A 22,801-nucleotide genomic window follows, 5' to 3' on the forward strand; every position below is an offset into this window, starting at 1 on the left:
TCCCAAAGTGCTGGGATTACAGGCGTGAGCCACACTTGGCCTGTTTTAGTTCTTAATTTAGGCTATCTTATAAAATCATCACCACAACCGTTAGAGGTTACTACAATTGTTCTCCTCCAGTCCGTTTTTAAACATGAACAGAAAGGTATAATAACGGGCATAGCTGGAGTTCACACTCCATCAGTCTGGCTCCAGTGTCCTTACTGAACCCCTATGCCATGTTAACTCGTGGCAAACATTAGTTTTGAACTTCATGCTGTTCTAGAATCTGGCATCAACATGAAAGGGACCATAAGGAAACTGGAGTAGTAATATGACAAGGAGGAGGCCATACCAAGCTATGGAGGGTAAGCAGTAACATGGATACTCACAATTCCCTGATTCAGCCAGTGAGTGGTAAGACAGCCCATATGTTATTTCTTAGTGGTGGCTGAGTGCATAGGATGATGACCCATGGTACATCATTCTTTTGGCCTAGGGAACATCAGCTTACAGGTTCATTCATCAAGACTTAATGACAGCCCCACCTCTCTTTACCAAAGGCTCTCAGGTTGAATGTTTCTTACCCCAAAGACACTTGACTACATACTCATAGAAAAAAAGTTGAATAAATAAATAAATGGGAGGCCGGGCACAGTGGCTCACTCCTGTAATCCCAGCACTTTGGGAGGCTGAAGTGGGCGGATCACTTGAGGTCGGGAGTTCGAGACCACCCTGACCAACGTGGAGAAACCCCATCTCTACTAAAAATACAAAATTAGCTGGGCGTGGTGGCACGTGCCTGTAATCCCAGCTACTCGGGAGGCTGAGGCAGGAGAATCGCTTGAACCCGGGAGGCGGAGGTTGAGGTGAGCTGAGATCGTGTCATTGTATTCCAGCCTGGGCAACAAGAGTGAAACTCCATCTCAAGCAATCAATCAATAAATAGGACAATTCTTCCCTATAGAAAAATTCCAAATAATAAATGTAGAAGGAAAGAGGAAAATAGAAAACCACCATTAACATACCACAGTAATAATTGGCTCTAGGTAAGACCCACTGATGAACATTAAAATTAGTGGGTGAGGCTTGGTGCAGTGGCTCATGCCTATACTCCAAGCGCATTGGGAATGTGAGGCAGAAGGATCACTTGAGGCCAGGAGTTTGAAACCAGCCTGGCCAACATATCGAGACCTTGTCTCTACAAAAAGAAAAAAAAAATTAGCTGGGTGTGATGGCATGCACCTGTAGTCCCAGCTACCTGAGAGGCTGAGGCTGGGAGATCGCTTGAGTCCAGGAGTTTGAGGCTACAGTGAGGTATGATTGTGCCACTGTACTGCAGCCTGGGCATCAGAGCAAGACCCTATCTCTTACAAAAAAAAATAGTGTTAAAGGTCATGAGAGACCAGAATAGACTGAGAAGCTGCCATAGTTTAGAGGAGACTAAGGTGACATGACAGCTAAATGCAACATAGTATCCTGGATGGGGTCCTGTAACAGAAAAAAGGATATTAATGGAAAACTGGTGAAATCCCAATAAAGTCTATAGTTAAAAGCAAACAATAAGCCACCAGCCCTCCGACCCCGCCGACCCCACCGACCCCACCAAAAAAAAACAACCAAAAAAACCCCACAAAGTTCCTGGGTCCTTCCTGCCTGAGATCCAAATGGCATTGTCTAGAGCACCTCAGTTCTGGCATTTATATTCTAGTTCTGAATTCTTGTTACCTTTGGGAAAGACCTTTTGGTTGTGTAGTGCCTGTGTCTGGGAGGCTCTGATGAATTTGGGGACAGGCTTGTGGTCTATGTGACTCTCAAAGCCTGCCTACCCAGTGAACAGAATGCTACTCAGCAGGCTGAGGACAGGGGTATGCAGGTATGCACATGGATCCGCCTACTCCAACCCCAGTCCTTGCTGGTATTGGATGTTACAAATGACATTCCCTCTGCCAGGAATCTCCCCTGGACCCCCAACGATCTTTTTTTTTTTTTTTTTTAAGAGGGAGTCTCATTATGTCGCCCAGGCTGGAGTGCAATGGTGTGATCTTGGCTCACTGCAACCTCCGCCTCCTGGGTTCAATTGATGCTCCTGCCTTAGCCTCCCGAGTAGCTGGGATTACAGGCGCCCGCCACCATGCCTGGCTAATTTTTGTATTTTTAGTAGAGACTGGGTTTTGCCGTGTTTGCCAGGCTGGTCTCGAACTGGTGACCTCAGGTGATCCTCCCGCCTCAGCCTATCAAAGAGTTGGGATTACAGGCATGAGCCACCGCACCCAGCCCCCAACTATCTTTTAAGGCATTACCTTTAGACATTCTGCTTATCTTTCAAGGCCTGACTCACATTTTACCTCCCATATAGTTCCTTCATGATCATTACATGTATTAGTATCTTTCAAATTCCTGTGATGTCTTCAACCTTAAAGTTCTTTATATCTGTTGATCTGCCCTTCCTGTGATACATAGCACACCTTGCCATGTTGAGTCTGTGTTTGTACATGCCCTGTCTCCCTAAGCAGAACACAAACTTCTTGAAGGGAAGGAGTCTTACAAAACCTTCTAAACTTCATGAGGGGAAGGAATCTTACAAATATCCCTTGAAGCGTCTAGGATAGTGCTTGCCATAAGCCCTCATGAAATGATTGGCAAGTTTGAGTGAGTGAATGCTTTAAGACAGATGAGAGGTGAATGGACTTGCTTAGAGTCATACCACTGGGTATGAGCTATATTTGGAGCCTAGCTGCTCAGTTTGTCCCTTTCTGAGCATTCTGAGGCCATGAAACTTACTAACTCTGATCATAGCACTAAACTACAGTAAGAGTGATGGCTATCATTTGTTGTGGGCTTACTCTGGGCCAGGCTTGGTTCTAGGCATGCATACTATGCAGTCCTCACAATAGCTCTGAGGTATGGGCCTCACTATCCTCATTTTGTAGATACATCCACTGATGTTCAGAGAGATATAAAGAATTTGCCTTAGATTACCAGCTAATAAGTTGCTGAGTTGAGATTTGAACCCAGGTGTGTCTGTCATCCAGACTCATTCCCCCTCACCCCTATAAAGCAATGTCTTTCCCCTTGTTTTTTCAGACCCATCCCTGGAAGGCATGTGTGGCACTGAGCATGCCCAGTTGGGAGAAGATGGGCAGCAGCCGCCGCGGTGCGCTTCAACTACCTCATCTCAGTCTGAGCCTTCAGAGCAGCTTAGGCGCCACCAAGGCAAGAACCTAGCCTCCGAGGACCCCAAAAAGAAGAGAGCTCAGAAGCCCTCCCACATGAGAAGAAACATACGGTGAGCCATGCTCTGTGTAAGAGGAGAGGGAAAGGAATAGAGATTTTACCTTCATCTTAAGGCTGTCAATAGCAAAAAGACTGATTTGGGAAGGACGGTTCTCTCTCCAAAGGAGAAAAGTGTCAGGTGTGTGTCTTCATTAATAGTGAAGGTGCAGCTCAGGATCACTGGACTTGGGCATTCAGAGGACTGTAGGGAGAATGAGAAAGGCCTTGACCACTGCTGGAGGGTCTTCTACTCTCTGGAGGCCCCAGGTGGCAGCCCGAAGATGATAGGGTGCTCTGAGCTGGACTTTCCGGTTTTTCCTCTATTTTTCCTTATGTCTCAAAACAAGAGGAGACTTTATAAAGTTGAGTTCTCATCTTCTTAGACGTCAACTTCAAATGGTAGAGGACTGTCTGACCCAAAGCAAGACTCCTTCTAAGAGCAAAAATGTGAACTTCTTTAACTATCCAAATCCCCAACAGTTCTTCCTTCCATCAAATAACAATGTGTGCCATTGAAAAGAAATGAATGATATCTTTTTCTCCTCCTGCCTCCACTTAAAAAAAAAAAAAAACGACAACTTGAAATATTACTCTGAGTTTGAAAATAATACAGAATCCCTGTAACCCTAGTTTCTTTTCTTTTCTTAATTAATTAATTTATTTTTTTTGAGATAAAGTCTCTCTCTGTTGCCCAGGCTGGAGTGCAGTGGCGTGATCTCGGCTCACTGTAACCCCCACCTCCCGTGTTCTAGCGGTTCTTGTGCTTCAACCTCCTGAGTAGCTGGAACCATAGGTGCCCGCCACCACACCTGGCTAATTTTTGTATTTGTAGTAGAGACAGGGTTTTGCCACGTTGGCTGAACTGGTCTCGAACTCCTGGCTTCAAGTGAACTGCCCACCTTCGCCTCCCAAAGTGCTGGGATTTCAGGCATGAGCCACTGTGCCCGGCCAATCCTAATTTCTTTTCTACATGACAACACTATTTTTTTTTCTTGAGATGAAGCCTCACTCTGTCACCCAGGCTGGAGTACAGTGGTGCAGTCTTGGCTCATTGCAACCTCTGCCTCCCAGGTTCAAGCGATTCTCCTGCCTCAGCCTCCTGAGTAGCTGGGACTACAGGTGTGCACCACCACACCTGGCTAATTTTTGTATTTTTAGTAGAGACGGGGTTTTGCCGTGTTAGCCAGGCTGGTCTCGAACTCCTGATCTCAGGTGATCCACCTGCCTCAGCCTCCCAAAGTGCTGGGATTACAGGCGTGAACCACCACGCCTGGCCAACAACACTATTTTTAATACTGCTTTTCAGCTTTGTGAATCAAATATTACTCTAGTTTATTCTTGATCTGTTATGTGGAGAGATGAGTTGGCAGGTCGGGGAGTTAAATAATATAGAAAGTATTAGCCTAGAGCCATCTGAGTTTAATATCCTGTTTTTTGAATGCTGCTCCTTGCATGGGTATGGTGGGGCTGATGTGGCTTCTCCTTCTCCCGCCTCGACTCTGAGATCATCAATGGCTATTTCTCTCTTTAGCTTGCCATTACATTGCCCAAATCTTAATTGAACCCAAGTGCTGTCTCTTATGTGAATGTTTAGAAAGCTACTCCGGGAGGATCAATTGGAGCCTGTTACCAAAGCAGCACAGCAAGAAGAGTTGGAAAGAAGGAAGCGCCTGGAGCAGCAGAGGAAAGATTATGCAGCCCCTATTCCTACTGTTCCACTGGAGTTCCTCCCTGGTAAGCAGTGGACATGGCAGGGAAGGCCCTTTGCTTCAGGAGGAAGAAGCCCTAGGTGCACACAGTGGTCAAAAGCAGATCTGGAATAAGACTGTGGCCTCTCGGCTGGGCGCGGTGGCTCACGCCTGTAATCCCAGCATTATGGGAGGCTGAGGTGGATGGATTGCCTGAGTTCAGGAGTTCGAGACCAGTCTGGCCAACATGGTGAAACCCCGTCTCTACTAAAAATACAAAAAAAAATTAGCCGGGCGTGGTGGCGTGAGCCTGTAATCCCAGCTACTAGGAGGCTGAGGCAGGGGGAATAGCTGGAACCAGGGAGGTGGAGGTTGCAGGGAGCTGAGACTGCGCCACTGTACTCCAGCCTAGGCGACAGAGTGAGACTCTATCTCAAAAAAAAAATAAATAAATAAAAATAATTGTGGCCTCTCAGGAATCCTTTAAAGTCATTCAGCTTCTTGAGAGCACACAATCAGAAGAAGATCATTTAAAAAGCTAAAATGAATAAAAATGTACTCTTTAAATAGGTTTTATCTAGATTTTTCCTCATAACTTTGGATTTTAACTTACCAAAGGATTGGGACCTTTTCTGGTGGTCAGGTGGATAGCAGGAAGGAAAAACCAGTAGAGAAAGGGAATTTGGAAGGAGGGCTGAGGTTTTTGAGATGGGCTCTGCTTCTCTTCTCAGTGGATACTCCCCATGAGAGCTATAAAAGAAAAGGGGTGGTGAATTGTTTTGGGAAATATGTTAGAGCCAAATGTGGTCTTGACACCGTTCCCTTCCATTTTGCTTTTCCTAGAGGAAATTGCTTTAAGGGCAAGTGACGGTCCCCAACTGCCTCCTCGGGTCTTGGCCCAGGAAGTCATTTGTTTGGACAGTAGCAGTGGCAGTGAGGATGAAAAAAGCAGTCGAGATGGTAAGATCAAACCAGGTGCCTCCCTTTCTTCCGACCTGGTGTTCATGCTGAGATCGGCTATACTTTGAAAAGAGTCCAGTCCTTCCTCCTTCAATTTGGGATGTGGCTTTGACTAATTTCCCTGTGTCTCCTTGGTAAATATAAGTTTTTTGCTTGTCTTAACTTGAAGCTGAAAGAGAGAAATAGTGAAAGTCAAAATTTTAATAAGTGTTGACAAGTTCTAACTTTAAGTTTCTGTAGTCTTCTGCTCTGACTGTGTGCAGTAAATTATCTTCACTCCCTGGATTTTTGGTTTTGCTTTTTTTTGCTGTCTCAGAGGTGATTGAACTGAGCTCTGGAGAGGAGGACACTCTGCACATTGTGGACAGCAGTGAATCTGTCAGTGAAGATGATGAGGAAGAAGAGAAGGGTGGCACCCATGTCAATGATGTCTTAAACCAGCGTGACGCCCTTGGGCGGGTCCTTGTCAACCTAAACCACCCTCCAGAGGAGGAAAATGTCTTCCTTGCCCCACAGTTGGCACGGGCTGTGAAACCTCATCAGGTACAGCAAACCTTGACTGTTTTCTCCTTTTCCTTTTTGTTTCCTTGTTGTGAACATTGCCTGCTGGTGGTTATTAGCGTCACAGCCTGTGAAGTACTTGTTTGGTACCAAGAGCAGCTTGTTCAGCTGTTGGAAAGACCTGATACTTCCTTCTAGCAGTTGATGTTTCAGGATTCCTGATGAATAGGAAGGGACAGGGAAAGGGAAGAGACAAGCTTCAGGTTTGCCCTACCCCGTAGAAAGCACTGGATCTCTTGACCTAATAATTTGAGCCTCTTTCTGTGGGATCCCATGACTGAGGTGCTCTCTGGTGAGCAGTGCTTTGATTAGGAAGGTCTGGATCTAGAAGAGATGTGAGAGTCAGAAGATGGGGGGACTTTCTGGTAGGAGGGAGTAGAGTAGTTTGTGTTGATCCAGAGCCTGGAACCAGGACTAGTGAGTAGAAGTACCATGAAGACAGACATTGACTCAGTTTACGATTAAGAACTCTTTTTTTTTTTTTTTTTTTTCTCCTGAGACAGGGTCTTGCTCTGTTGCTCAGGCTGGGACTATAGGCCTATACCACCACACCCAGCCAATTTTTTTTTTTTTTTTTTTTTTTTGTAGAGATGAGGTTTTGCCACGTTGCCCAAGCTGATCTTGAACTCCTGAGCTCAAGCGATCCACCTGCCTCAGCCTCCCAAAGTGCTGGGATAACAGGCCTAAGCCATTATGCCTGGCTGAAAACTCTTTGTTTTTGAGACAGGCTCTTGCTCTGTCGCCCAGGCTGGAGTGCAGTGATCACGACTCACTGCAGCCTTCACTTCCTGGGCTCAGGTGATCCTCCACCTCAGCCTAAGTAGCTGGGACTACAGCCTCATGCCACCATGCCCAACTAATTTTTAATTTTTTTGTAGAGACGAGGTCTCACTATGTTGCCTAGTCCGGTTTTGAACTCCTGAGCTCAAACAGTCCTCCTGCCTTGGCCTCCCAAAGTGTTAGGATTACAGGCGTGAGCCACCATGCCTGACCTGTCTAACTGTATTTTTGTACCCATTAACCAATGTCTCTTCCTCCCCCTCCTCTCCCTTCTCAGCCTCTGGTAATTACCATTCTATTTTCTACTTCCATGAGATCAACTTTTTTAGTTCTCCCACATGAGTGAGAATGTGTGATATTTGTCTTTCTGTGCCTGGCGGGTTTCATTTAACATAATGACCTCCAGTTCCATCCATGTTGCTGCAAATGACAGGATTTCATTTTTCGTGGCTGAATAATATTCCATTGTTCATAGGCACCACATTTTCTTTATCCTTTCTTCCACTGATAGACACTTGGGTTGATTACGTATTTTGGCTATTGGGCATAACTCAGCTTAAAAACTCTTCTGTTGTTGTTGTTGTTGTTGTTGAGACGAAGTCTCACTCTGTAGCCCAGGCTGGAGTGCAGTGGCACAATCTCGGCTCACTCCAATCTCCGCCTCCCAGGCTCAAGCGATTCTCCTGCCTCAACCTCCCAAGTAGCTGGGATTACAGTTGTGCACCACTGCACCCGGCTAATTGTTTGTATTTGTAGTAGAGCTGGGGTTTCACCATGTTCACCAGGATGGTCTTGAACTCCAAACCTCAGGTAATCTGCACACCTCGGCCTCCCAAAGCCCCAGGATTACAGGCACGAGCCATCGTGCCCAGCCTTAAGAACTCTTTAACAGGCCAGGCATGGTGGCTCGTGCCTGTAATCCCAGCACTTTGGGAGGCCGAGGTGGGTGGATCACCAGGGCAGGAGATTGAGACCATCCTGGCCAACATGGTGAAACCCTGTCTCTACTAAAAATACAAAAATTAGGTGGGCATGGTGGTGCGTACCTGTAGTCCCAGCTACTCTGGAGGCTGAGGCAGGAGAATCACTTGAACCGGGGAAATGGGAGGTTGCACTGAGCTGAGATCGCGCCATTGCACTCCAGCTTGGGTGACGGAGCAAGACTCCGTCAAAAAAAAAAAAAAAGAACTCTTAGCAATAGGGACTACTTCTATGTGGCTGGGCACAGTGGCTCATGCCTGTAATCCTAGCACTTTGAGAGACCGAGGGGGGCAGGTCACCTGAGGTCAGGAGTTCAAGACCAGCCTGGGCAACATGGTGAAACCCTGTCTCCACTGAAAATACAAAAATTAGCTGGGCATGGTGGCGCATGCCTGTAATCCCAGTTACTCTGGAGGCTGAGGCAAGAGAATTGCTTGAACCCGGGAGGCAGAGGTTGCAGTGAGTTGAGATAGCACCACTGCACTCCAGCCTGGGTGACAGAGCGAGACTCTGTCTCAAAAACAACAACAAAAACAAACTACTCCTATGGAATGGGCTGCCTTAAGAGGGTGAGCTTTCCAATGCTGAGGGAAGCCAAGCTGACTGAAAGATCCTGTCAGGAATTTGACACTACCGATTCATGCATTACATGGGGTGTTACACTGTACTAGTGAATCCTTTTCTGTTTTTTCCAAGAGGACTGTCACCAGCAAATAGACCAGTCAAGGTACAGGGAATCTTCTATGGCCGTCCACACCTGCTATCTATTATAACGCCTTCTCACTTACTTAATTCTTACTAATTACAAAGTGAGTAAAAACTGGAGCCCTCATCTTTGTGAGCCCCTCTGACATTTGTCTTTGTCCCTTGTCAGATTGGCGGGATCCGGTTCCTTTACGATAACCTAGTGGAGTCTCTGGAGAGGTTTAAGACCAGCAGTGGCTTTGGCTGTATTCTGGCCCACAGCATGGGTCTGGGGAAAACTTTGCAAGTGATCTCTTTCATCGACGTCCTCTTCCGCCACACGCCAGCCAAAACAGTCCTTGCCATTGTGCCGGTAAGAGTTTTTGGGAAGGCACCACTTAAGTCACTCCTGAAGAGCTCTGTGTTAATGCCTTTACTGGGCACCAAAAAGCTTGATGAGCTCAGCTCTGAGTTTGTTCCATAAAACTCTCTTTTTGGACTTGGCTTTCTAATAGGTTAATACTCTTCAGAATTGGCTGGCAGAGTTCAACATGTGGCTTCCACCTCCTGAAGCCCTCCCGGCTGACAACAAGCCTGAAGAAGTCCAGCCTCGGTTCTTTAAAGTTCACATCTTGAATGATGAGCACAAGTAGGTGGCCTGCCCTTTCCTCTCTGCCCCTTTCCTTTTAGACTTCTGTCCGGGATCTGATGTTAAGGCAGTCTCTTTGAGTGTGTAGCCTGTGCATCTAGATTTGTTTTTGGTTTCTTGATGTATCACTTTCTCTGTTCTTGCTACTCATTTTTTTCTCTACCTAGCTTTTCAGGAAAGCCAGAGTTAAGTAGCCTGAGAAATTTCCTGTGTTCTGCTTTAGGAGGCTTTTATATCTTGAAAAATATGTGGGCATGGTCATATTTTCCCATGCATATCGTAGTAAAATTCAACACGAAACAATGGATCTTTCCACTGTCTGATTTTTTTTTTTTTTGAGACGGAGTCTTGTTCTGTCACCCAGGCTGGAGTGCAGTGGTGCAATCTCAGTTCACTGCAACCTCTGCTTCCCAGGTTCAAGTGATTCTCCTGCCTCAGCCTCCCGAGTAGCAGGGATTACAGGCACCCATCACCATGTCCGGCTAATTTTTGTATTTTTAGTAGAGACAGGGTTTTGCCATGTTGGCCAGGCTGGTCTCGAACTCCTGACCTCAGGTGATCCGCCCACCTTGTCCTCCCAGAGTGTTGGGATTACAGGCGTAAGCCACTGTGCCTGGTCTCTACTGTCTAATTTTTTACTTATTACATTTCACTTTTCTTAAAAACCTAATCATTAGTTACTTCTTTTAAGCACTGGTCTGCAATTGACCTTTAATGGTACAACTCCCAAAGCTTTGAAAGGTGTCAGCCTTGCTTTGTTTTAGATTTAAATAAAATTATCTATATATGTATGCCATAAAGTCAACCTGATTTCCAAAAGTCTAAAGCTATTTCTTGATCCAACAAACCAGCTCTACATGCTAACCTTTCCCCTCATTGGTGTGGATAATTGAGAAAGTAGACTTTACTGTATTTTTTTCAGAGGGTGCCTTTTGTGATGTTTGGACACACACATAAAAATGAGGAGATGATTAGTTGACCTCACAGGTGGTTGCTCATTCAGGACTTTTAGTCCACATGCAATCAGTGAAATACAGTGAGTGCTCCGGTGTTTGGAAGTGGAGTGACTTACTGAGGGTCATCTGGTCTCTTCTCTTTCCTCTTTACTGTTTGTGGCTCTTTATTCACTTGAGTCCGGGCAAGTAAACTGCAGAATGTTGCCCTTCCTTCTGTGACCTTGTATTTATCATGGGATTGAAATGCTCCTTCAAATGTTGAGTTGTAGTCATGCCTGAATATCCAAGGGGTTTGTCATTTTCTCTTGCCTTTTGTAGTTGAATTGCTATGTTTCTTGCTGTTTAACCACCATCAATGATCCAGTTCATCCTGGGTGCAATTAGTTTCTCTGGGATGATGGGAGGTTCTTGGGTGGTAGGCTACCCCTGTGCTTGCTGCCACATGAAATCTTTGGTAATAAGAAGTTCTGAATGTACATCAACACAGCTTTGATTGTGAGCAATTCTTCCTTGGGAGCAGCAGAAACAATAATTCTTGAGATATAATTCACATCTCACAATTTTCTCTGTTCATCTTGCAGGACGATGGCATCTCGTGCTAAAGTGATGGCTGATTGGGTGTCAGAGGGTGGCGTGCTGCTGATGGGGTACGAGATGTACAGACTCCTCACTCTGAAGAAATCATTTGCCACAGGTAGACCGAAGAAAACCAAGAAGCGTTCTCACCCAGTCATCATTGATCTAGATGAGGAAGATCGGCAGCAGGAGTTTCGGAGAGGTGGGCAGCCTATCCCAGGAATACTCTTGTTGGTGTTTCAGGAAAAAAGAAATCATGTCTACTAATAGCACCTAGTCAGATGTAAAGTGCATTATTGATGTGAATTGTTATCATGGACCAAAAATCCTGGTTCCCAAGATCAGTAGGATGACTTCCAATGGTTCTGAGAAGGTACTGCTTTCTCTGCCAGCTGTGCAGTTATGGTTAGGCCAGGCCACACACTGGCTTGGGGGAGATTCCTCTGTTCGTCTATCCCTGTTTCTCTTACAGAACAGTTGGAATAGTAACCATTTCCTTTACCACTTTCTAGAGATGTTCTGAGAAAGCATGAAGAAAATATAAAGTGTTTAAATCACTAATATAAAGACAAAGTAGTAATACTATTGTTTGTGAATTTATAAAAAAGAATTTATCCCAGTTGTTTTTAGTGAAAACCATTCCTGTCATAGTTCTAATTCTACTCCATCTTCTAAGGGGCCTTTGCTCATTTGGGGAAGAATGTTTTTAAGGGTTCAGAGGCCATTTCACTTTAGAAGTCTCTTCATCTATGAGATTATGTTTGTTCTAGGTTTGCTTCTATGGTAGAGCTGGGATGAATTTGCCATTTAGCAATGACTGGAAAATAACTGCGGGAAGACCCTGTCCTTTAGCTAGCTCCTACCAGCCAGCCCTCAGATGGAGTCAAGACGCTGGCAATGGTGAGAGCCCACTAAAGTGTCTGGATTATTCCTATTGGTTTCATCCAGGTGCATTTTTAATCCTAGGCTGGCACTCTGTAAGGTCCCTCTCTCTGCTGCCCAGTTGGTCTAAGCCCTAGGAATGCAAGTCAGTTATACTTTTCACATAAAGAAAAATAAAGTAAGGAAAGGAACGGAACAGGGGAAAGGGATATTTATTGCAAGAGTCAACTGCCAGAGGCAGATCATGAGGTCAGGAGTTCGAGACCAGCCTGGCCAACATGGTGAAACCCCATCTCTACTAAAAATACAAAAAATTAGCCAGGCATGGTGGCGCATGCCTCTAATCCCAGCTACTTGGGAGGCTGAGGCAGGAGAATCGCTTGAACCCGGGAGGCAGAGGTTGCAGTGAGCAGAGATTGCGCCACTGCACTCCAGCCTGGATGACAGTGTGAGACTCCGTCTCAAAAAAGAAAAAAAAAGAGTCAACTGCCAGATTAGCATTCATACCAAGTCATACCAGTCATATCCAGGAGCTTGAATGGCTGGCACCCTCTCACCAAGGGGGGCTGACTCTTGCTTTCCTGCTTCCTTCATTTCTTCTGTCTCCTCCAGGGTGCACCCCTACTTCTCATATTATTGACTAAGAGCAGGCCCTGTCACCCTCTGACTCCGGATCCTCTTCCCTCCCTAGAGTTTGAGAAGGCTTTATGCCGCCCTGGCCCTGATGTAGTAATCTGTGATGAGGGACACCGCATCAAAAACTGCCAGGCCAGCACCTCACAGGCTCTGAAGAATATCCGCTCTCGCCGCCGGGTGGTGCTGACTGGGTACCCTCTGCAAAACAACCTCATTGAGTACTGGTGCATGGTGGACTTTGTGCGCCCAGACTTCCTTGGCACCCGGCAGGAGTTCAGCAACATGTTTGAACGTCCTATCCTGAATGGGCAATGTATTGACAGCACACCTCAGGACGTCCGCCTCATGCGGTACCGGAGCCATGTCCTGCACAGTCTTCTGGAGGGCTTTGTGCAGAGGTGAGCCATCCTCAGGGTCCTGCTTCCTGAATTTTCAGAGGGCCCTGTTGCCAAGGGCATGCCAAGCCTGTTATACAGGATAGGGTGTTGGAGTAGGAGGGCCCCTTCCCTGGGGCAGTAGTAAAACTTTGCTTCCTGTGACAAGCTAGCAGATGGTGGATATCCACTGTTTCAGTTCTCTGAAAGTTTGGCCTAGAAGTGCTTCTCTCAAAAGTTATCTTTAAAGGTACTGGAGACACCTGTCTTACTTGCTGAGAGAAGCAAGAAAAAGGTACCATTCTGCTGACTTACCTTAGGCTAGTCTAAAGCAGGCCCCTCATTTTTCCTTGTTGAGATGGCATATGGAGCGAAAGCTCAGAGAGGCAGCCCAAATTAAAGTAAGAACCTCAAGTTCCCCTGTCTCTGTCATGCAGTCAGACATGACCTGGGACAGGTCACTCTGCCTCTTAGTGTTAGTTTTCATCCTTAAGGTGAGTTTCTTCTTGGTTGTTGAACCACTCTGCATTATTGCAAGGCTGCAGTGCATGTTGAGATCCTCAAGAGGGAGGTGTGGCAGGAGTGCAAAAGGCTCTGTTTTTATCTTGTGCTGACCCCTCCTGGCCACACTACCTTGCCGTTCCTGTTCTGTTTGCCTCCATAGGAGAGGCCACACTGTGCTGAAGATTCATCTCCCTGCCAAGGAAGAAAATGTGATCCTTGTGCGGCTCTCCAAGATCCAGCGAGATTTGTACACACAGTTCATGGATCGCTTCCGGGACTGTGGTAGCAGCGGTTGGCTGGGGCTGAACCCCCTTAAGGCATTCTGTGTGTGTTGCAAGGTGCATTGGGGCCTCAGGGAAGATTGAGATGGGGACTAAGGATACACATGGTCCCAAGGGAGTTACTCCTACTGAGAGTCTTCAATAAAGGGAGAATAAAGTGAGAGGGGGCCACCTCAGTTCACTGCACTGGAGGTTTGGGGGCTCCAAGGAGAGAGGTGATGGTTTTGTACCACATAACTCCTGGGGGTGCCATTCACACAGTGTAATATAACTGATGCCCCCTGCAGTGTGCAACTCAGCTGCACAACTTGTTATTCCAAGGGAATTAATGGAAAAATACTGTGGGGCAGCGTTTTTGACTGCTAGCATAATCAGAATTCAAGAGATATATAGCTTAGACAAGTTATTAGGGGTACCTTCCATTGGATTCCATACTTAATCAGATTGAGACCTCTCTCATTCTTTTCTTGAGGGACCTGTTTCATTGACTTCATACCTCTACCCCTGGCTACTCTTCAGCAGACCTGTTAGGTATTATTCTTAATTGACCACTGCTTTAATAAGTCAGCAGAAGGTGTGTGTCTGGGGACAAGAGGGGTTTCCAAATATTTCTTTTATAGCCACAGTCCTGGGTCAAGGCCAGGAAACTAAGGCAAGCGTGGTCTGTGATGATGCTTTGGTATCACTGCATCCTTCCTTCTTCCTTTCCTCTCTTCTCCTGGGAGTTCTCAACTCTTGCTAGGAATACTCTGTGAAATGATATGTGATTGGTCTACTATAAGTCAGATACATTTTGTCTATAGTTTTATACAGTAGCAGACTGTAGCCACACTGTGAAACTGGAACATTCTTACTCTTATTTGAATAAGAATGTCAAAAAGGCTTGTGACAGCTTTTTTGATTATGTATCAAACATACTTACTGGCATGGCTCCTGGTATGCATGCTGCCATTCATGTGTCATGGTGACCAGAACTGATAATCAAAACAAATATGCAGGCCCTTTGGCTGTGAAGGGCTCTGACTTTAATTTTTGGTGTGACAGTGTTTATTGTGGGACGTGTGTGTGTGAGCAAGTATGTGTTTCCAGACTCCCTGGGACACCCTTGGAATGTTCTTTGTCCTGTGTCTCCTCTCCCTTTCCTTGAACCTCAGATCTGGAATCACCCTGATGTGCTGTATGAAGCCCTTCAGAAGGAGAGCTTGGCCAATGAGCAGGACCTAGACGTGGAAGAACTTGGCTCTGCAGGGACCAGTGCCCGCTGTCCACCACAGGGAACAAAAGGCAAGGGAGAGGATAGCACCTTGGCTTCCTCGATGGGAGAGGCAACAAATAGCAAGTTCCTACAGGGCGTTGGCTTCAACCCTTTCCAGGAGCGAGGCAACAACATTGTCACATATGAATGGGTGAGTCAAGCAGATCCTTCAGGAACCATAAACTATTGCTGAGAAGGGATGGTGCAAGCCCTGCCTGGGGAAGGGGTAGGGATGCATGGCTAGGGTCTCTGTATGGAATTATAAAGGTGGCCAGTGAGCTGCTGCCTTGGAAGGAAATAATTTTATTTCTAGTGATCTGGCCTTGGACCTGCTCTAAGCTGCCTTGTTTCTCTCTTGCAGGCCAAGGATCTTCTGACTAATTACCAGACTGGAGTCCTAGAAAACTCTCCCAAGATGGTACTGCTTTTCCACCTGATTGAGGAAAGTGTGAAGCTTGGGGACAAGATCCTTGTGTTTAGGTAGGATGAGAAACTTCCATTTGAGGCTGTGTGTCTATGGTAAAGAATGACAAAACCACCACAGAGCAAGACCAAGACCACCCCCGCCTCCCCCAAGTGCTATTGTGAGGACCTTCTTGCATGTTGTCTGTCTCTTGGAGTTTCTTTCATTGCCCAATTTGATTTCTCCACAGAGAACAATTTAGAACCCTAGGTTAGCACTGGAGTCTAATCTTTCAAATTCTGGCCTGTTTTTGTTTACTTTGAGAGCTAAGGATAGTTTTTACATTTTTAAAAGGTTATAAAAAACATACAAAGAATATGCAGCAGAGGTTCTATGTGGCCAAGAAAGCCTAAACTATTTGCTATCTGTCCTTTTACAGAAAATGTTTGCTGACCCTTGGTTTAATCTTCTATCCCGCCCCAACCTTTTATTTTAGTTTTAAGCTTTGTCTTTAAAGCCAAATAAGTGATGTAGTTTGCTCCGGAGTTATATTCTCAGTCTGGCTAGAGCTTTGAGTCTCATTAAGGCTTGACTCCCCAGGAAAGCAAAGTTGATTGCTTCTCCTTCTTTATAATCTGACCAGATTATGCTCCAAGAAGAGCCAAGTGGCAGGAGCCTGGCTCAGGAGCCTCAGAGTGAGGGCTTCCACATGTGACACACTTTGAGAGGACAGCAGTGATTTTAGCTTGGGGAGAGCCTAGTGTTGATTTTATGGATCACTTCTAAGGACACTGGCTCTCATGGTATCTTGGAAGCAGTCGAGTGATTTTGTCTCTCTAGTAAAACCCATAATCATGTCTGATGTATATTCATGCAGTGGTAGTGTTTAGTGCTGAATGCTATTTGTTACTCTGCATTGAGCTAAACCCCAGAAATTTTCAGCTGTGGAAGTGAAGAATGAAGAGAGTATTTTTTCAGTGTGGTGATAGTCGTAAGTATGTGGATGACTCTGCTCCCATTATACGCTAGGAAGGATACCCTTGGTTGTTCTTGGTATAGTTACCTCTTTCTGTTTCTTTTTCTTTTTCTTTTTTTTGAGATGGAGTTTCACTCTTCCTGCCCAGGCTGGAGTGCAGTGGTGTGATCTTGGCTCACTGCATCTTCCACTTCCCATGTTCAAACGATTCTCCTGCTTCAGCCTCCTGAGTAGCTGGGACCACAGGCACGTGCCACCATGCCAGGCTAATTATTTTTGGATTTTTAGTAGAGATGGGGTTTCATCATGTTGGCCAGATTGGTCTCGAACTCCTGACCTCAGGTGATCCGCCCGCCTCGGCCTCCCAAGTGCTGGGATTACAGGCGTGAGCCACTGTTCCCGACCTAGAGTTACCCCCTTTTTTTTTTTTTTCCTGAGACAGAGTTTCACTCTTGTTGCCCAGGCTGGAGTGCAATGGCGTGATCCTGCACTACAGCCTCCGCCTCCTGGGTTCAAGTGATTCTCCTGCCTTAGCCTCCCAAATAGCTGGGATTACAGGCGTGTGCCACCACACCCAGCTAATTTTTGTATTTTTAGTACAGACGGGGTTTTGCCATGTTGGCCAGGCTGGTCTGGAACTCCTGACCTTAGGTGATCCACCCGCCTCGGCCTCCCAAAGTGCTGGGATTATAGGCTTGAGCCACCGTGCCCAACCTAGAGTTACCTCTTATCAGTGGTAGGTTGTGGGAGCTCCCATTGTCAGAAAGTTGCACAAGAGTATGGACCTATTGGGAACAATGTTCCCTCGATTCTGGGAGCCATCTGAACGAAATGTTTTCCATTTCAGCCAGAGTCTTTCCACCTTGGCTCTCATCGAGGAATTCCTTGGAAAACGAGAAGTACCCTGTCCACCTGGTGCCGAGGGGCAAGGAGCACAGAAGTGGGTTCGAAACATCAGCTACTTCCGTGAGTTCATTGTTGCGTTGTTCTTGAAGCCTTGGCAAGGTCTGCTTAAGGGTTTCCTTTCCTTCTCTCTCTTTCTCTTTCTCCACTCCATCAAATGCATAGGAATATTTGTGATTAGTCAAGGAGCAGGGGGATACTAAGAGCCAGCTGTTGTTTACAAGGTACTGTACTAGGGGCTGGGGCATTGAGAGAGATGGGAGAGTGTAGAGAAATAGAAGCCATAGTCCTTCTCTTCATCTGAGATGTGACAATTCAAGAACAATTGAGTGCCCCTAACTGGGGTTCTAAGGAGGATAGAATCACTGTGGTGAGGATGATTAGCTAAGGCGTCTCAAAAATGGGGAGGATTTGAATACACAGGGCTAGTGTTGCCTGAGGATCATTCCAGGCTGAAAGATCAGAGTGAACACAAGCCTAGATCATGCATTCTCTGTTGGGGAGATAATACTTTAAGGGGATGAACTTTTTTTTTTTTTTTTTTGAGCAGGGGGTGGAAATCTTAACTTTCAAAATGTGTAAGTCAAGTACATACAGTACGTAAACAGATATACAGTTTATCTGTGGTATTAAATTTCAGGGAGGACATAGTGTCATTGGGAAAAAAAAAGTCATTCCTTAGTAGGGTGGTAATGAAAAAAAAGTTGAGAAATACAGACCTCAGCACTGCTGACATTTGGGCCAGATAATTCTTTGTTATAAGGGGCTGTCCTGTATATTATACGACATTTAGTAGCATGCTTGGTTTCTACTCACTAGATGGCAGTAGTATCTCTCAGTTTTGACAACCAAAAATATCTCCAGACATTGCAAAATGTCCCATGGGGAGTGGGAGTATGGAGAAATTGCCCTCATTGAGAACCACTGCCCTAATAGAAGGATTTAGAGAACTGGAGGTTCAGGGAGTAGCAAGAAGATCCCCAGCACAAGGTGTGGCTCAGAGCTTGCCCTATGAATCAGTGGTGAGCTGTGTTTGGGAACTGTTTGAACTCAGGTTGGAAAAGTAGGTTGGGGTCCTGACATAGAACCCCAGTACCAAGCAATTAAACTGTTGCTTCCTACAACAGTAGTAATTCAGTTTTCCATGCGGTATTTCATGCCCTTAGCTTTGCCATTTACTCAAGATGACAAGGATTGCCATTACTATTTATGCTTCTTAACTGAAGTCTTTTTTTTTTTTTTTTTTTTTTTTTGAGACGAAGTCTTACTCTTTTGCCAGGCTGGAGTGCAGTGGCGTGATCTCGGCTGAACTGCAGCCTCCGTCTCCCAGGTTCAAGTGATTCTCCTGCCTCAGCCTCTCAAGTACTGGGACTACAGGCACAGGCCACCATGCCCAGCTAATTTTTGTATTTTTAGTAGAGACGGGGTTTCACCATGTGGGTCAGGATGGTGTCGATCTCTTGACCTCATGATCTGCATGCCTTGGCCTCCCAAACTGTTGGTATTACAGGCGTGAGCCACTGTGCCCGGCCCTAAAGCCTATTTTTTCTCCCTCTTTGGAGCTTCCCTCCTTTCATTCATGTGTTCCATTCTACTGTTCCAGATGTATTTCCTTTATGTCTCTTTACAGCAAGTTCTTAGCTTCAGGAGCTTGTTAAAAATGCAGATTCCTGGTGGAGGAACATCATCCATATCAAAACCCTTAGTCCTGCACTCACCAGGACTCACAAGGCTGAGGCAGAGAGGTCACCTTGAGCCAGTATTTTCCAAATTCCCTAGGTGATTACTATACATTCCGAAGTCTAGGATTCTTGGCTTTAGAACTGACCTAAGATAGTAAAGGGGAGAAATGTAGTTTATAATCCATGGTGCATGTGAGAATCACCTGGGGGTATTTTCAAATTATAGATGCCTGGGCCTTACTTACTGTAGACCCATGATACGTCCAAGGGGTGAGATCTGAGCACTGTTGTATTTCTATTTGTTTTGCTCTTTAAAACATATTTGCCCAGTGATTTTGCTGTATATCCTTGCTCTAATATATCCACTGCTTATGGTTTTCCTTCCTTCCTAGGGCTAGATGGTAGCACCCCTGCCTTTGAGAGGGAGCGGCTTATTAATCAGTTCAATGATCCCAGCAACCTCACCACCTGGCTGTTCCTTCTCTCTACAAGGTGAGTGGATCCCAAGAGGGGAGGTCAAAGGAATCTGTTCAGGCAGTTGGCCACCTGGGCTGGTACCCCAAAACTCCAAGTTCCCTCAGAAGAGATCAGCTCAGGTTTGTAACTTGTTTCTGGGGTCAGAGAGGGAACTTCAAAAGGAAATTAGGTTAGCAGGGCAGTCATGATAGTATCATAAAATTTTTTGAGACCTTCATTAACAATGGTTGTGGCTCATGCCTGTAACCCCAGCACTTTGGGAGGCCAAGGTGGGAGGATTGCTTGAACCCAGGGGTTCAAGATACTGAGACCTTGTCTGTACAAAAAATCAAACAATTAGCTGAGTGTGGTGGCATGCACCTGTGGTCCCAGCTACTTGGGAGGCAGAGGCGGGAGGATGGCTTGAGTCTGAGAGGTCGAAGCTGCAGTGAGCTGTGATTGAGCCACTGCAATCCAGCCTAAGCGACAGAGTGAGACCCTGTCTCATTTAAAAACAAACAAACAAATGAACAACAACAACAAAATACCCAAGAGTTTTAATTAGCTTTTCTCTCAGGAGTGTTATGAGGCTTAGATGATGTGATGAATATGAAAGTGCTTTAAAAAGTAGAAAGTGCAAGGTAACTGTAAAAGGCTGATGGTATTGTCTCATGCCAAGCAGCTTGAAGGCTGTGCTGCCTTCTGCCATCGTAATGCCCTTGGCAGGATGTAAGCCAGTCATTCTCCTAAGCTGTTAGACTAAAAATAGTGGAAACATCTGTGTGCAGAAGTTTCCCCTCACCAAGGAACATCCCTCCAAGGCCAGGATGCGGGGGCCTTACTTGTTACAGAGGAGAGTGAGTTTTGTTTCTGAGCTGGTAGACACTTTCATGTTGGATTTCAGGGCACAATTTTCAGTGCTTGAGGAATGTACTGTTTATCAGCAGGACAGCAAAATCCTTGAGTATGTTGTGCTTAGGGCTTAGGACAGAGTAATATTGGGGTAGAAGTCACAGAGGGCAAAACTGATTTGAAAACCTTTTTTAAGACTAAAGGCTCTGTGATTGTTGGCTTGTCTTTTAAAGGGCCGGATGCTTGGGTGTGAATCTGATTGGTGCCAACCGAGTGGTGGTGTTTGATGCTTCCTGGAACCCTTGCCATGATGCCCAGGCAGTATGTCGGGTATACCGTTATGGCCAGAAAAAGCCCTGTTACATCTATCGCCTTGTGGCTGATTACACTCTAGAAAAGAAGATCTATGACCGTCAGATTTCCAAGCAGGGCATGTCAGGTGGGCCATCTTCCAGACTTCGGAGAGGCACATCTATACAGGCTACCATCCTTTTAGTATCAAGGGTGGGAGAGGAGCAGGATATGGGAACACAGGCAGGCTTCTAGAAAGCCAGCATTTCCTCCTATCTCATTCTGATTCAAATTGCTTAAAAGGTAATTGACCTCAACTTGTTGAAGGTGAGTTAAAGCTCGTTATACAAGTTTTCCCCTTATATGATGTTTCCAGTGTCACCAGCACCTCAGACCTAGTCTTTGACTTTCAGATATGGGATGACTTTTCATTATTAGTGACCTTTACAGTTTTTAATGCCATGTGCTGACTTTCTTCATGTCTTTATCCTTCTAGATCGGGTGGTGGATGATCTAAATCCAATGCTGAACTTCACACGGAAAGAGGTGGAAAACCTACTGCACTTTGTTGAGAAGGAGCCAGCTCCCCAAGTTTCCTTGAACGTAAAGGGGATCAAGGAGTCAGTCCTGCAACTGGCCTGTCTGAAGTACCCTCACCTCATCACCAAGGTAAGAACTTGGTATGCATGCAATCCCCAGAGTGGCAGTCTCTCTGTCAAAGGAGGCTTGTCTTGTAAGCTTTTTTCTTCATCTGAGGTGATGTTTCATGCAGGTGACTTGGACTCAAGGACTTCTTTTTCTTGCCCCACTCAGTCCCCCTCCCTGCCCACAACCACTTACCCCGTCCTCTAATCTGGTCCTGGGAGTGCTAAGGTTAGCCATGTATAGTAATTTGGCCAGTGAGTCTTCTTAGCAGAAAGAGAGGGGGAAAGTTCTAAAAATGTAGTTTGTTAATTCTCTGAACTCCCCCATTCTTTTGATAGGGAAGGCAGACTTAGATGTCTAAAGCTGGTACTAGGTTAGAGCTATAAATTGTACTCTTGACAGAAAGACAGTAAACCTGCCTGTGTATCTCTGAGCAGTCTCTTCGCTAGTGCTGGAGACAGCCAGCTCTTTTCTTGGTCCTAAAGTAAGGCTCATTATCCATCAGCCATGTTGGTAACTAAATCAACATCCTCCTGTGTCCCCAGGAGCCTTTCGAGCATGAGTCATTGCTCTTGAACCGAAAGGATCACAAGCTAACCAAGGCTGAGAAAAAAGCAGCAAAGAAAAGCTATGAAGAAGACAAACGCACATCAGTCCCCTATACCCGCCCATCGTATGCACAGTATTACCCTGCCAGCGATCAGAGCCTGACCAGCATCCCCGCCTTCAGCCAGAGAAACTGGTGAGTCGCTGAAAGGGGAGGGTCTGCTGCTGGGCCAGGCACAAACACCTTTCAACTTGTTCATATTTTAAATAAAGGCAGAGCCTACAACTTGTTCCTTGACTGCTGTGAATTGACAGGCTCTGCTCTAGGGTAGGTGTGAAAGCAGTTCAGTAGCCCTGGTGTTTTAAATGGTTCTGGTTTTGACTGCCCTAGCTGGAAAAGTGAGCTGCTGGCCCGTGACCCAGGAGAGTCTTTCTGGACACCTGGGTAGGAGTCGGGGATAAAGCTTCCCAGAAAGAGGCCCAGCCATTCCACACAGGTGCATCTGACCCCTAGCACCTTAGTCCTAGGCCTCACTTAGAAGTGGTGTTCAAGGATGAAGGCTCTGTTCCCTCGGATTACAGTCAGGGAATCCTGCTCCTAAGGGGATTCCATTCTGTGTCTGTGCCATGATCTGGAACCAAAAAATCTCTTTTTTGAGTATAACATCTAGACTTGTTCAGAATATTAATAGAATAGAAGCCAAGTGCTAAGCAGTGAGAGAGGCTCCTTGTAAGATATTATAGAACAGTTATCTAGGTTTAATTTTTTTTTAATTTCAAGACAGTGCCTCACAGCTCTCACCCTCCACTTACTGATCAGATCTGCTACCTGATTCAGTAGTTTGCATTTTTAATTATTTGATTATCTTGAATTAAAAATAATTATTTTATTTGATGGGAACAGATTTAAATTTTCTCTTTCTTTTTTTGCGACAGGGTGTCACTCTGTTGCCTAGGCTGGAGTGCAGTGGTGCGATCACAGCTTCCTGCAGCCTCGACCTGCTGGGCTCAGGTGATCCTCACAC

General features: G+C 45.8%; 1 protein-coding gene across 5 annotated transcripts in view; it reads left to right on the forward strand.

Annotated features, from left to right (window-relative positions):
* Positions 1–22,801, forward strand: part of LOC100995302 (RAD54 like 2) — a 171,713-nt gene that overhangs the window by 91,990 nt on the left and 56,922 nt on the right. For all 5 annotated transcript variants that reach the window (XM_008972174.5, XM_008972172.5, XM_003818792.6 and 2 more), the window contains 16 exons: positions 3,067–3,268; positions 4,850–4,989; positions 5,787–5,903; positions 6,220–6,446; positions 9,100–9,282; positions 9,425–9,558; positions 11,096–11,292; positions 12,664–13,006; positions 13,647–13,824; positions 14,922–15,173; positions 15,384–15,502; positions 17,249–17,367; positions 19,379–19,478; positions 20,528–20,733; positions 21,082–21,254; positions 21,776–21,972. In XM_008972174.5, coding sequence (XP_008970422.3) covers positions 3,067–3,268; positions 4,850–4,989; positions 5,787–5,903; positions 6,220–6,446; positions 9,100–9,282; positions 9,425–9,558; positions 11,096–11,292; positions 12,664–13,006; positions 13,647–13,824; positions 14,922–15,173; positions 15,384–15,502; positions 17,249–17,367; positions 19,379–19,478; positions 20,528–20,733; positions 21,082–21,254; positions 21,776–21,972 — 2,887 coding nt within the window. The remainder of the gene's footprint in view (positions 1–3,066; positions 3,269–4,849; positions 4,990–5,786; positions 5,904–6,219; positions 6,447–9,099; positions 9,283–9,424; positions 9,559–11,095; positions 11,293–12,663; positions 13,007–13,646; positions 13,825–14,921; positions 15,174–15,383; positions 15,503–17,248; positions 17,368–19,378; positions 19,479–20,527; positions 20,734–21,081; positions 21,255–21,775; positions 21,973–22,801) is intronic.

The sequence above is a fragment of the Pan paniscus genome, chromosome 2 (assembly GCF_029289425.2).
Source record: "Pan paniscus chromosome 2, NHGRI_mPanPan1-v2.0_pri, whole genome shotgun sequence".
NCBI lineage: Eukaryota > Metazoa > Chordata > Mammalia > Primates > Hominidae > Pan > Pan paniscus.